Consider the following 14,081-nt stretch of genomic DNA (forward strand, 5'->3'; position numbering starts at 1 on the left):
GATAAGTCGAGATGCGCGCAAGCTGGCCCGGACACACACATTAAACTAAAAAAATATATATATATAGAAGAAGTGCTGCCATTATTTTATAATCCTCGAGAGGAGAAAATTAAGAGATTGGAGAAGATAATGGCTCAAAGTGATCTGATACTAATAAGGAGAAACAAGGTGATAGACACAAGCAATATACAAAACACAAGCAACATGGTTTGCACGACCAAATCTGATGCTAAAGCATATCTATTTTCTAGTTCACTGCACTGCCAATCAACATGATTATCCTCTTAGCACCACATGATGAGATCCACACAGAGATCTGAACAAGAGATTGATTATCTATCTCGGTTATGATCTTCCCATTTTCAATTCTCACATTCTTTTTATGGATTAACTATGATTGACGGAGCAGAATCCAACAAGTGCTTTCACTTCAATCAAGAACTTGCCAATAACTTCAACATTAAACTCATAAAGGGACTCATTAACCCCTCACAATTCACAAATCTAAATGAACTGAGGCATTGGGTTTGAAAAATTATTAGCTACATCAATTTCTCACTAACTTAACTTGAAAAGTGGGATTCATTAAAATAATAATAATAATAATTGGATGGTATGGCTGAAGAGAAACAATATACGATGATGAATTAAACTAATCAAGTATTTGAAAGTATAATAACAATTATTTTTTATAGTATTTTTTATTTAAAAATATATTAAATATTTTTTTATTAAAAAAATAAATTTTAATCCACCTCTATTCTATTTTTACCAGGGTAAAAAACGGGGGCTAATAATCTCTGGGAGGATGCGGGACGTACTCGCTACAAAGTTGTACGTTTGCCACCTGCTCGGGCCATAAGGCCCCAAATATCTGGGCTAAACTATATAGTCGGGCTCCTCCTCCTAGAGTCTGTAATTGTGCCATAAGCCCAGATCACTCAGCTATAAATTTAAACAGTGGGCTTGAAGCTTTTAGATTCTGTGAAACCCTAGGGACCGGACTTGCAGCTATAAGAAACTGAATTGCCATTTGCTTCTCCCATCTTCTGTTTCCAGCCGCCACCATAGACAGTAGACACTGCAACAAAACCCTAGGGTTTAGATATTGTTCTTGATTCCTTGCCGTTATTGTTGTATTAATTGTATATAAGCATATATGGGTTATGATTATAAAGAGAGAGGGCTTAAGTGGGATCTTCAACAAAACCCATTTGGATTTGGAGGTTAAAAATGATGGAAAGAAAGGCAGGCACAAAAGAAGAAGAAGCCGCCACTCAGAGAGTAAGGCTTTGGTTTCTCTTCAGTTTGTCCCTCTTTTCTCTTTTTTCAACCATTCACTCCTTTTGGGTTTTTCCACAATGACAGGCCTTTTAAATTTACACTTGATATGAGCCCACATGTCAAATTCATGAGATATTGAGTTTTTTTATTGACTTAGTTTTTTTATAAACATTTTGATTTGCATCTGTTGTTTTTGTTATGGGAAAACAATTTTCTGGTTTAGTTTTCTCATTTAACAACTGTGCGATATAGAAAGCCTGATTACTTTACTTGTTTTTCAATAGCAGAAAAATTTGTGTTTGGAAAATGGTGAGGTAATTAGGCAGCGGCCAGACAACCGTAGGGATGGTATCCACAGATGGCGGGTATTTTATCCCGCTTTGTCTACTGATTCCATCTCACATTTCTTACATTGGATGATTTAAATATTTTTACAATTATTATTTGTTGGGAGCCCATGAATCGGTGGAAGTTCATATATCAATTAAATTCATGAAAAAAGTGGATGAAATACCAGTTTTGTTTATAGGGTTTGTCGGTTTTTTAGGGTGTAATAGTGTTTTGCATCACATTTACTAGGATCTATGATAAAACAAAAGTTAATTTATCTCTCTAAAGCTATTTTTTGCTTCTATTTGACCATTTCAATCTTGATGGTATACCATATGCGCACTGAATTCAGTGCGTAGAATGGGTGTCCTGGCTTCTATGGAAATAGGATGACCGACACAACTTGATTTTGGAAGTCCTTTAGTGTGCTGAATTTCATGCATATAGAATTACTCGCATCAAACAAATGATCAAGTCATTGACCTTTTTTCTCGAAGTGCCCTTCTAGATAATTTCTCTCAGTGCATTGAGAGAATTTGGTGAGAAAGTTAAAGAGAAGCTATTTGTGCTCTAGTATATTTTACTAATTTTGATTAGTTACCGCATGCCCTAGCTTTTTTGTGAAAAAATTGATGTTGTTTTCTGTTTCTTTCTGCTGCTCCTTTGTGTCATGCAGCGCATGGTGCGTTGTGCAATATCTTGTATTAAGTGTTAATTATGCCCATTTTCCATGGAATTGAATCAATGTGTTTGCACACCTGCCTCGTCCTATCTCCAGTTTTACTCGAATACAATCTATGCTTGAAGTTATGCTGAAAGAAAGATCACCACAAGTGATGCATTTCCTGTTTTTGTTAACATTTTTTTTGGCATGCGATGCTTTTTGTCAAATATAACAAGATTTAATTTTGAATGTGATCTATTGATGCAATTCGTGTACTAAAATTACATCTAATGCAAGATTGCCTGTCTCGCCCCAAAATTAGCTACATGAATATAGTAGAAAACTTTTTCCTCAATTGGGACATTGGTCTTTGTGACCATAGATTTCATTGCATGCATGGTTTTGACTTTTGAGCCTCTGAACCATTATGTTTCTTTTTCCGTGCACCATTTGGTTAATAAATTCTTGATGATTGGTGAAAACTAGAGTTACACTTGAGAAAACTTGAGATCGCTTTCCTCCTGGTGTATCATGAAAGGATTAATAATTTGAGGCTTGGGACAGTGATGTGAACACTAGAATAAACTTTGATCAAGAGTGTAAATGTCTGGAGGCGTTGCTTGCCAGCGACTGGATGTTTATTTGGGATGTAAAGGAAGTAGCTGTTACATGAAAATTCACGGAAAAAAAATGCTTCAGAGCTTCATGAATGCCCTTACCCGCACGTGTATGACTTTTCTGTACAAGAGGAAACTGCTAGCCTGTAAGATCTCAGCAGGTTCATTGAAACGTCCTTGTTGTAAACTATGGCTTGTCATTTGTGTTTATTTTTTAAGAAGAAAAAATATTATTTTAATATATTTTTAAGTAAAAATTACCGTAAAATTATATATTCTCAAACACCTTGCCTGCAAAGCTACTCTTTTCTTAAGTCTTACTTTGTAATCCTGAGGCATAGCTTGTCAATAACAATAATCTCAAATTTTATGATTTTAGTACTGAGTTCGGTTGGTTGGGAAATTGCGGTTTGTTATGTTATATTTTTGTTCCGCGCTAGGGACTTCCCTAGTGGGAATGCATGATGCTTGCCCGCCATTTTGATCAATGGAGTCCCAGAAATTTACATGAATAAACAAGCTACATCATAGTGCCAGTCTTGCTACGGGATAAGCTAAGGCGTTGGTTTATGGATACGCTTGACAAGCTGCTTCCAATCAAATTAAAATAATATTAAAATGATTCCATATGGAATTATGGTAGTATTTAAAATGTTTTTTATTTAAAAATATATTTATTTTAATTTTTTAAAATTATTTTTAATATTAATGTATTAAATCGATCTGAAAACATAAAATAAATAATAAATTTTAATAAAATAAATAAAAATTTAAAAGAACACAATAGGGAGATTATGAGCTTGCAGTTGTACTTTAGATTATTTTGTATAACGAGTCCAAAAGGGAATCTACGCAAAACTCTAAAACCCAAGAAAAAAACTCCATCGGCTAGAATTTCATCGAAAAATAAATAGCTGTGGGCTAAATTGCTTGGGCCGGCTTATCTGATGATGAGGGGGCTGGGGTTAAGGTTTGAGTGCTAGCAAGAAGAACGAGGAGATTGAACAAAGCTTCGGGCAAATCTTGATCCAATTAACAACACATCAAATCCCTGTCTTCACTTTGTCCCCCTTTCTTCTTAATGGTTTCTGTTTTACTTTCTAGTTTTGATGTGAACACAGACAACAATGGTGAATCCAGTTAAGATATTATCCAGAATCTTTGACTTGTTTGTCACCCATCACCGGCCGAAGGAAAGAAATCATATCAATGTTCATCATTCTGACAGATTCTTAGAGTCTAGAGGCAGCTATCACCGCCCCTCTAGTCTTTGCATCTGTCTCCGAATCCAATCCTTTTGTTTATCCTTTCTATGGTTTCAAAGAGGAAAAGTTTATCCTCTCATCCCAAAAAAAATGCAAAAAAGAAAAATTGATGTTTAATATTTTTAAAACACCAAATTACCTTATCTTTCGACCTTTTAAGTGATTGCCACCATATTTTATCTGCTCTTGCAGGAATTTATTTTTTTTATTAGCACCTGGTTTTTGGCTAAGTCCCGACTAATTATGGAGACGCACATGCTCTTGATAAAGAGTTTTCTGCAAGTACATTACAGTTGACTCGTCAGTTTTTTCCAAGTAGCCTCCTGGAGTTGCATGATAAAAGTTTAACTTTCTTTAACAGAAACGCAGTCATGTCCCAGCTTTTCTTTTCTAATATTCTATTTGTTTTTATATTTTAAAAATATTTTTTAAAATTAAAATTATATTAAAAAACAATTACTATTATATTTTCAATCACTTTTAAACCAACTTTGCGGAAGTTTCTCGAAAAAAGAGTGCATCAACTCAAAACAGACAATCTGATAAAAATTTGAACCATACATGTCAAAGATCACAAACCAAAAACAAGGAAAAAATAATAAACAAACAAGATTATTAATGTAGTGTACACATATATTAATTTATCATATGGTAAACAAAAGCGGCGGGCTACATTTAACTTTGCAGCCTCCTCAGCTTCCGACCTTCCATTTACTTTTTCACCCATTAACCCATCGAAAAACACTTTAAATAAAGTAAAAACAACTCGCTTTCACCGACACTCTTTCCTCATTTCCTTTTTTTTTCCCACTTAGAAAAGAAAAGGCACAGGAAATAAAAAATTACAATATATCAAGCGGGAATTTTAAACCCTGAAATTCTTTCCGGCGAAAGTTTGCCCAAATTGCCAATTTGATGGAACAACATTCCAAGAAGTAGAGGTGCGTCTATCACTGCCCGTGACCCTGAAAGACAATGACTGACCAACCAAAACTGAGTTTGACTGCCAGTTTTGACCCCAGTTACGGCTCATGCTCATCCACCCAGTCCTGGATCCCTTCACGCTCACCTTCACTATATCTCCTGCGCCTGCAACGTTGGTGATCAAAACCAAGTTGAAGTAACGGTGTCCGTTTATTGTGAACCTGATTCCTCCTGGCTTTCTACACGGCACCCTGGAAAAAAAAATGGCGTTTTAGTAATTCTCGGATCAGGGGATGTGGACCTCCCCATGCAAGTGGGGACAAAGTAGATAAGATTCTCCTTGATTGAAAGACAAACGGTTCTGATTTCTTCACAAGATACATTTGATCAGAGGTTTCAGAAGATTGTACACGTGGAATCTTGAAAGACCAATCATACCATACTAGGAAACCTTCGAGCAGTCAATCATGTTTTTATTTTTTAGAGCAACCTATCACATTTTCATAGTCCAGATTCATATGAAACAAATCAACTGCTATGTCTGACCCACTGCATAGTAATTATAACACAAAATACTCGTTGTTCCATCAATCAGTCAAATTGATTTAATCTGATTCATGAAATAGTTTTTTTCTAGTTATAGCAATAATAGTAGAGTAAGAAACTGATTAGAGATAATACGACGACTAACACTTAAAAGAATAAGAGACGAGTATGGCGGAATTGTATGTTTACCGGCGGTAAGAGACAGGGACGATGCCAGCACGGTACTCGGCGATCTTGAGGAACATAGGCATAGCAAGATCGAAGTGAGGGCGGGGAGGATTGCACCAACCACCATTGTCACTAGGCAAAGCATAATTAGGAGGGCAAAAGTTTGTGGCTGTGATAAAAATTGATGGGCTTCCAGAGTGGCACCATTGTGGTTCATTAGCACACTTTATTTCAAAACAAGCACCGCAACTAAGGCCATTGTTGAACAGGGCTGTGCTGAGTGCTGCAGTATTCACACCATAGCCTTGGCTGTACAAGTTACCGTACCCGCAAGCACCGCCTGAACACAAGAAATAAGATCAATTAATTTCCTTATTTGGGATTTTGGCTTTTGGTTTTTGAATTCTTGAATGGAATTTTAATATTCATAGGCAATGCACGGTATTGGTGTGAGCTTATTGTGTTTAAATGCTTTTGAAATCTGATTTTGTTTGTTTTTATGGTTCTGTCATGAAAATGCAACAGCAAAACATGGGTTATGCAAAATGCAGAAACAATTCATGAATAATTCAAGAAGCTAGCTACTTAGCATGAAGGTTTCGAGATTACAGTACCCATAGTCCCTGAGGCATCATTGCCACCATAAAAAGTAGCATGGGCGCTCTGCCAGGCTGCACCAGTGTAAACACCGGGAATTCTTGCCTCAACAAGACTCAAAAGCAGCACCAAAGATATAAAAGAAATGGTAGCCCTGTCAGTCATTGCTTTCACCGATCACTACTAAACTACGAAGGGGCTGCTGCTAGAGATGGGGATTTGGGAAAGTGGGGAGTGTGTGGAGAATGCAGAGTGTGGACTGCTATTTATGGAGGGGAAAAGGGCATTACGTTGACACAAAAAAAAAAAAAGAGAGAGAGAGAGAGACCAAATTATAATCAGCCTTGATTAGTGCTTAATTTGGACTCCAGTTGATTAAGCCATTTTTTTTTATTCCCTGCATTGACGGTAACCCTTCGAATCTGCTTGAAGCTTTTGATACTTCTTATGTATCAAATTCCAAAATATATAAATAAAAGTTATTTATTATTTATGATAGTAATTATTCAATACATATTCATGTACTTGAATTTTTTTTTAATTTAAACAATTTTAAGCTTACAATAAAAGTTTTAAATACTTGAAAAAATAATCCCAATTGAAAGACTCAAAGATCTTCCAATTATAAAATTAATATATTTATAGAAAATATATTAAAAAACTTAAAAAAACCTTAAATTTTAAGGAAAAAAATATTTATTCTTGAGTTTTAAGTTTGTTAATACTCTGAAATATAAGTATTTTTTAAAAATATAAGAAATTATGAGTCATTTATCTGGATGGTTCAGTGAGTATTTATAACATTTAAAACTTATTATTTTGAAAAAAAAAAACTGAAAAATTATCTGTTTTTGAAAATATTATTGGGATTAAATATTTTTTATATATGATTAAAGAGATAGCAAGTAAAATAAATCTACTAAGAGATCATTTATACATCTATAAACATAGTCGAATCATTACTTAACGAGATTTTTATTTATAAGTTTTATTTGGAAAAAAAGTTAACTCATCACTATTGTTCAACAAAAATACCACCGTGGTTTATCACATGGGGGGTACTAAAGTAAGGGTCTTGGTTGAAAGAGGTAATTAAGGACACAGGAGGATGAAGAACTATCAAAGCCTAATATGAAACCGCTTTGCTTCATTTCCAAGTTTCGCCATTGATTGCAGTTTCTGTCTAACAATTTCTTTCTTTTTGGCCCTTTTTTTAACCTTTTGATTTTTCCCTCCATTGAAATTTCGTAAGTGGTGGGCTTGAATTTGGAGGGAACGGTGGGACTGCTATCTTGTACGGATCATGGAATGTAACATGACGCTTCAGACTCCAGACCATGTGCATGCACCCACCTAACAACTCCTGCTTTGGACAACAAATGAAGCACGCATACAATGTGGAAAGTCTCCAGACGTTACTTTTAATTACTGTGGATAACATAGAAATCTTGAAGAAAACTACACTCCGATAATCGCAAGTATCAAGAATCAAAATAATTCGTTGGTTTCACGTTGAAAAGTTAAAAGATTACAGTGTTGGAGTCTGAAGTTAATTTCACGCTGGAAAGCCTCCAGACATTGTCCAGATATTATACGTACCTATGCGGCTATGCCCCTTTGTTGACGATGCAAGATTTCAAAGCGAATTATACGACCGTGAACAGCCGTTTGAGGTTGGAAAACGTCGCGTTGCATTGCATTGCATTAGGCACCGTCAAGATACATTTAAAGGGTTAGTATTTTTAATGAATAAAGCGTAGTAGTTATTGTCCACTAGCAAGATGAAGATGAAAATTAAAGCATTAGGAGGCTGCTCTGCGTTTCCACTTTCTTAAAGTGGAAACCAAGCCTGTTTCCACCTAAGCATGCACCCGCCTCATTGAAGATCTTCACATAAAAGGCTGGTTTCAAATCGCCGTAGATGGAGGGGGCGGGGCCCGTATTTCCGGATTTATCGGTCCACGTATTGCGCCGTACAATTTATCGGATTCCCCCTCAGGTCTTCTTGGTCGCGGCGTGTACATTTTCCTTGGTTGGAGCCCAGTGTTTATATTAAGAAGAGCAAACCGTATTTTTCAAAGCTGCACCCAATAGGAAAGCATCTTGATGAATTTGTTCATCCCTTTCGATAATTTTGGTCTTTTTAAGTTTAAACAAATCATCCTCGTATACTAGTATCATTACAGCAGTCGGTGCTCCGCGATTTCTTACGCGTGAGACACAGAGAGAGACAAATGCCACAATTATATTGATTTCTTGCAACTTTTCAACGTCACAGAACATGCATCTCTGAAATGATTTTTTTTTTTTTTTAATAAATAGCATTCTCTCGATGAGAATTTGAACCTCAAACTTTAAGATTTGAGAAAAATATCAACTTTACACGTAAGAATATGGATAAATTTCATTTAATAAGGCGTCTGTAGACAGCAAGATTCGATTTATTTGATTAGCTGATATCAGGCTTGCTCCGAAATCCCATTACTCGCAAGAAAGATGTTAATCAATATTAACTGTAAGGAGTTGAGGATGCACTAAACCTAACCAGCAAGACCTTGAAAACGGTGTGCTTTACAGGTTTGGCGTTAAGGATGCAGAGTGACGATGCAAACTAACTCCATGTCCAGTCTGATCCTATGTATATGTATCAACCAAATCCAAGGAGATCCGAAATAATTAAGCTGTTTTTCAACAACATACACCAACCTGTCACCCATAACACCCTTACCTAGCAAGATTAAGTCTCTGTTAGCTCATGACACGAAACCCCAACTCAATGCATGTGAAAATTGTCCACCGGTATTTCACCTCTCCACCCAACATCTTCAATCTATCTCCCAAACCCACTTTCATTTATGTTATGAAAAATCATTACTGATTGTCCTTATAATTGTTGTTGAATGTAGATTAATGATCCCATTACAAATGTTGGCATGATACAGTAAATAACTTCTTTTTTTTAGACAAATAGTTGTCTGAATAGATAAATGTTCAACTTTATCATATCTGGCAAGTGGCCTTTGCTTATTTTCTCTCACCGTTTATCTCACTATGATTGCTGCAAATTCGAATATGGTTTTTAAACTTCACCCGCATCTACAGGTGATAAGTTTCAAGTTGTTTACTTGTATTAATTTAGAATAATATAGTTTTTTTTAGTTAAAAGAATAAAAATAACATCATTTTTAAGAAAAAAATTAACAGGTTTTTTCAAGGTTTTGACTGGATGAACGACTTTATCAGTCATGTTAAGTGAATTCTCCATTTATTTTTATTCAAACTCAATCATATCTAAACTTCAAAATATTTACCTAGATTTTTAACCAGGTCACACACTTGTTAATTCTCGTTCTATTTTTATTGAAACACTACTCGATCTGCTAGATTTCAAATCATAGGTCTGCTAACCACATCAAAATCAGGTTTTAAAACAATGCTATGGACATGTCTAACATTTCACACTTCACTCTAAATATTACACGCACTAGTTGATTTTATCTTTCTGAAGTACAATATACAGCAGGTGTATATTATAAGCTAGACTGCAAAGAAAAAGCACAAGACAGTTATAGGTTTGCAAGAAATTTAAGCAAGTCTTTGGTATATCACTAGCCACTCAACGATTCAAAGCGTTCATTTGAGGTTTGGTATATATAATTAAGCCCTTTTATCATGGATATGATTAGCATTCAATAAATAAGACAAAGTTTTTTATTAGACAGTGGAGATGCAAAGTGATTCTAGTTGGGGAGAGTGATAAAGTGTACTCAAAATCTTTGCATGTTTGGAGGATTAAAGTATAATGGAAGAATAATATTGGAATGAGAATTTTTTTGGCTAATGTGGCAAATGCTGTCGTGCTTGTGAGATGTGTATAATACATACATAGATATTAAAACCTGAAAGGTCTCTCTATGAGTTGAGTATGATCTAATCCCAAGTGACTTGATACCATGTATTCAAAACAACTTGATTAGTCAGGTTAATTAGGAATCAGCATCTTTATCTTCTTCTTTTTCACACAAAAGATTAAAAAAAAAAATTAGATTGCACAATTAGAAAAATCATTTTTTTATTACAATAATTTCCCAATACTCACTTTTTAAAACTAATCTACTTGATATATAATTTTTAGATTAAACCCGAGTACATGTGTTTTCATGTGTTTTTCAGTACTTTAACTGCATCGATCCAGGATTTACAAGCACTTCAAAATGGAGTTCTGCAAACTACAAACCGATCAAATGGTGGTCACTAAAACCTTCAATGCAAGAGCACCAAAAGCATTAATGATCGTTGTACAACTATAATCAAGTTAAATAATCGGGAACAATCTACTGTGCTAACCACTCATGCGTGCTTCCTCTGTAAACATGCCTGCTCTTTTTTGGACCATTACATTGGGACCACGGGACCATTTCTACCATGTCACGTCTCCCTATTACGAAGAACCCCATGTACCTACATGCAGCCCTCTATTGAGCTTTACGCAATCCCTAAAAATGTTCCAGGTTTCTCGAGCAAGCAAATTTGGAATCATATCTCGAGTTTCTCCAGCAAGCACCACCACAACTGATCAACTTTTATTCTCTTCCCGTCTTTTTCTTTCCTTCCCATGGCCCATATATCTCATGCTTTGATTTTTTGCATGATTCCTAGGAGGGTCCTCATGACTCTTGCATTTGATTCTCAACTATATGGTCACTAAACTACTTTAAAACTCACAGAAGAGTAAGAACCGAACCAACTAACATAACCACCATTAGCGATGGCAATAGGGTCCAAGCGAATCTTTCCCATGAGCAGCACATGAAAGGAAGGACCTTTTGTTATTTCGCCATGCATTTTAGCATAATTGGTATGGTCAAAATATATGCTTTCTCTAACCAGCAGGAAATGAAACTGCACCCGCCTCCTGCACAATTTGAATTTGGTGTTTTTGGGATCATAATTATTGCAACAATCACGCGACACATCGCAGTCTCGGTGACATATTCCTCGCAATTTTATTATATGTTTTTTTAGGTAGCCATTAACCCGACCCAATTTAAACAAGTTCATTAGTGTTCCCGGGATAGTGGATGCTTTTATCACTGATGCAGAACAGCTGAGGTTCTACATGTCTTCTCCAAGCATGTGGGTCAATCTTAAGAGTCAGGAGGCGTTGTACGTATTCTAGTTTATCAATCTGCCAATGTTCAGTGGCTATCATAACCGTGATGTGGCCGCACCAAAACGGAGTCATTCTAGCCTTATATTAGTGGAGCTTCACTGAAAATAGTAATAAAAGAACAGGTAGAACCAACCGTGCAAATTAAGGGAAACTTGAACAAATATGTTTGATGGGCCATTCTCGTTCAATCTTGCTTCTGCGCCTTGATAAATTTCGTATGCATGGTTGGGTCTGGGGTCCAAATAAAAACTCCATTAGATAGCACTTGACATGATTGTTTATACTGTCTTTTAATTACCACATTCATTAAAATAACAACTATGAGAAAAATATAGTATAAATAATGGCTGTATAATTTATAATTCTTTATTTGAAGATTTTTTTATATATTTTAAGTATTTGTGTTTGTGAAATTTAATCGATCAAGTAATTTTGTCTCTCTCTCTCTGTTTTTTTCTTCCTATTTGAATACGTGTACTTATAAATTTTAATCAATTAGGTATTTTTCATATATTTCGTTGTAACTCATTTGATATTTCAGTTATCTCTAATACAAATGGGTCTATATTTTCAAATTAACCATCATTTTATCATTTTGTAATATTTTCAAAATAAGATTAGGAAATTGAAAAAAAAAACAATAAAACTAGTTAATTAGGTGGGTTTATTATTTATTTTTTACTCATTAGTTAGTTGGGGCTTAATTTATTTCCTATTAAATTAAGCAATAAAATAAGGATTGGTGGGCCATTCTTTGGCACTGTTCAATTAACAAATTCATTCAATTCCATCCTTTTAATATCTCAACTTTCTTTGAATTAACAGCCATTCAATTGACTATATTTGTTTTTTTAGGTTGCAATCTGTTTTTTAAAATGTTTTTTGTCCTAAAAACATTAAGTAAATATTTTTGGTTGATTTTGATATACTAATAATAATAAAAATATTATTTTAATAACTTTTATTTATGGAACAGTTTTTAAAATTATTATGCACCCCCGTAACAAACATACTCAGGACTAGCATATCATGTTCGAACTTGCTAATTAGATTGAAAACATTAAAGAAATCTTACGAGGTTGAGTATCTCCAAGCCAATGTTTGTCGAGATCTAACGTCTTCTAACAAGGTTAGCTTATGGAGTAGTTGTGTATGCTCAAAAAACCCCACTTGCTGCCCCAACCAGGGGGAAAAAAGAAGAAATCGAGCCTAAATAGTTAATAACCACAAAGCACAAATCCATACATGGATGCCATGCCTTAAGAAGATGAGCGAGATGGTGGAAAGTTTCCCAAGTAATGCAAAGGGGCCCCGAGGCCCTAGTCATGGTTTAGCTTTGCGAGACAGTCCGGTCGGAAGAAGCATAAGGAACAATTTTTTGAGTGCAGGATTTTTTAAGGCCCGTGGGTGGTGGATAATGTATGCATCTATCCTGCTTTTTTTGCATTTGCTTGAGCTTTGACCTACGTGTCTGCTAATGGTGGGCTGATGTTTAATCGATGAAAAAAAGGGCCTCTCACACAATGCAAACCAAATCCATTCGTTTTGCTCACAAATAGCAAAAAGGCCCACCTTCTCCAGCAGCCATTTGGGGTGCTCCTTGCTGGTATCATATAACAAATAATTGTTCATGATGGCTTGTCCTGATCTTCGGAGCCCTAAGCTAGCGCCTTGCTTGTTTTTTGGTCACAATTTACATTCCTGCTGGCGACAGAAAGCTTTATTGTGTCCCAATGCAAAATTTATATTTCTGCTCAATTAAATGATGTTAAGCATATTCCTGTTTTGAAAAGAAAAAAAATTATATTTAGCATGACTTGGATGTCACCTAGCTTGATTGCTACAGTCATTTAGAGGGTTTACTTGATAATGCATCGGAGATACTTATGTGGAATATAAAAACATTAAATTAATTTTTTTTATATGATTTTAAATATCTCTCACGTAGCAATGCCAAAAGCTTAGGAAAACACTTGGGGTTGTTGAGTTTTTCCCATGAAAAAAAAAAAGGAAAAGCATGTATTTTTAGTTTTTTATGATGTGTGGTTTGTATTTAAAAAAAAAATATACCTATAAAAAAACCTCAATCTTATCTCATCACAATTCATTCCCAAACACACAGTTCACAAGACGTGCTGAAATCACAGTACCAAAAACATGACTTGAATATTACTCATGCTGAAGGTGAGTTCATTGGATCCCTGCTCCCGTTGTGTGCTAAACATTGAAGGATAAGAGATTGACAGTTTTGAAAGAAAACAAAATGCATTGATTTCGACGAAAAGCTGGCCGACCTCAGATCTGATTCCACTATGCACTTTCATCTTGAAATGACATGGGTGATGGGTGTTTGCCTACTGTTCCGTAATAAAATACTTGAAAGTTACAGGTATTTCCGGGACAAATTTATCTCAGAACTGACAGTTATAATTATCTCTGTTAATTAACCCAAACCCTAAGCTTTGGATGAGCAGATATGTTATTTTATAAAATGTTTGTCCGGTATCTAATCG

General features: G+C 35.2%; 1 protein-coding gene, 1 long non-coding RNA gene and 1 other non-coding gene across 3 annotated transcripts; 2 read left to right on the forward strand and 1 right to left on the reverse strand.

The window, feature by feature from the left end:
- Positions 1 to 811: 811 nt before the first annotated feature.
- LOC18101397 (uncharacterized) lies at positions 812 to 3,273 on the forward strand. The gene is made up of 2 exons (XR_002983126.2): positions 812 to 1,284; positions 1,572 to 3,273. It is a non-coding gene; the product is annotated as an uncharacterized LOC18101397 (long non-coding RNA).
- On the forward strand, positions 1,566 to 1,690 carry LOC112328550 (small nucleolar RNA snoR143). The gene has a single exon (XR_002983566.2). It is a non-coding gene; the product is annotated as a small nucleolar RNA snoR143 (small nucleolar RNA).
- Positions 3,274 to 4,772: 1,499 nt separating the features above from the next.
- LOC7467552 (expansin-A4) lies at positions 4,773 to 6,645 on the reverse strand. Its single transcript, XM_002312065.4, has 3 exons — positions 6,413 to 6,645; positions 5,820 to 6,138; positions 4,773 to 5,335 (listed from the first exon to the last, which is right to left on the reverse strand). Exons 1-3 carry the CDS (start codon positions 6,558 to 6,560, stop codon positions 5,026 to 5,028), a joined length of 777 nt encoding a protein of 258 aa, XP_002312101.1. The 5' UTR covers positions 6,561 to 6,645; the 3' UTR covers positions 4,773 to 5,025.
- Positions 6,646 to 14,081: the final 7,436 nt, after the last annotated feature.

This window comes from Populus trichocarpa, chromosome 8 (assembly GCF_000002775.5).
Source record: "Populus trichocarpa isolate Nisqually-1 chromosome 8, P.trichocarpa_v4.1, whole genome shotgun sequence".
Taxonomy (NCBI): domain Eukaryota; kingdom Viridiplantae; phylum Streptophyta; class Magnoliopsida; order Malpighiales; family Salicaceae; genus Populus; species Populus trichocarpa.

Excerpts from the sequence above, each read along its gene's own strand:
- LOC7467552 (XM_002312065.4), bottom strand. The coding sequence starts at position 6,560 with ATGACTGACAGGGCTACCATTTCTTTTATATCTTTGGTGCTGCTTTTG. Across the intron at positions 6,139-6,412 it reads TGATGCCTCAGGGACTATGG|GCGGTGCTTGCGGGTACGGT; the intron begins GTACTGTAATCT and ends TCTTGTGTTCAG. Across the intron at positions 5,336-5,819 it reads GTCCCTGTCTCTTACCGCCG|GGTGCCGTGTAGAAAGCCAG; the intron begins GTAAACATACAA and ends TTTTTTTTCCAG.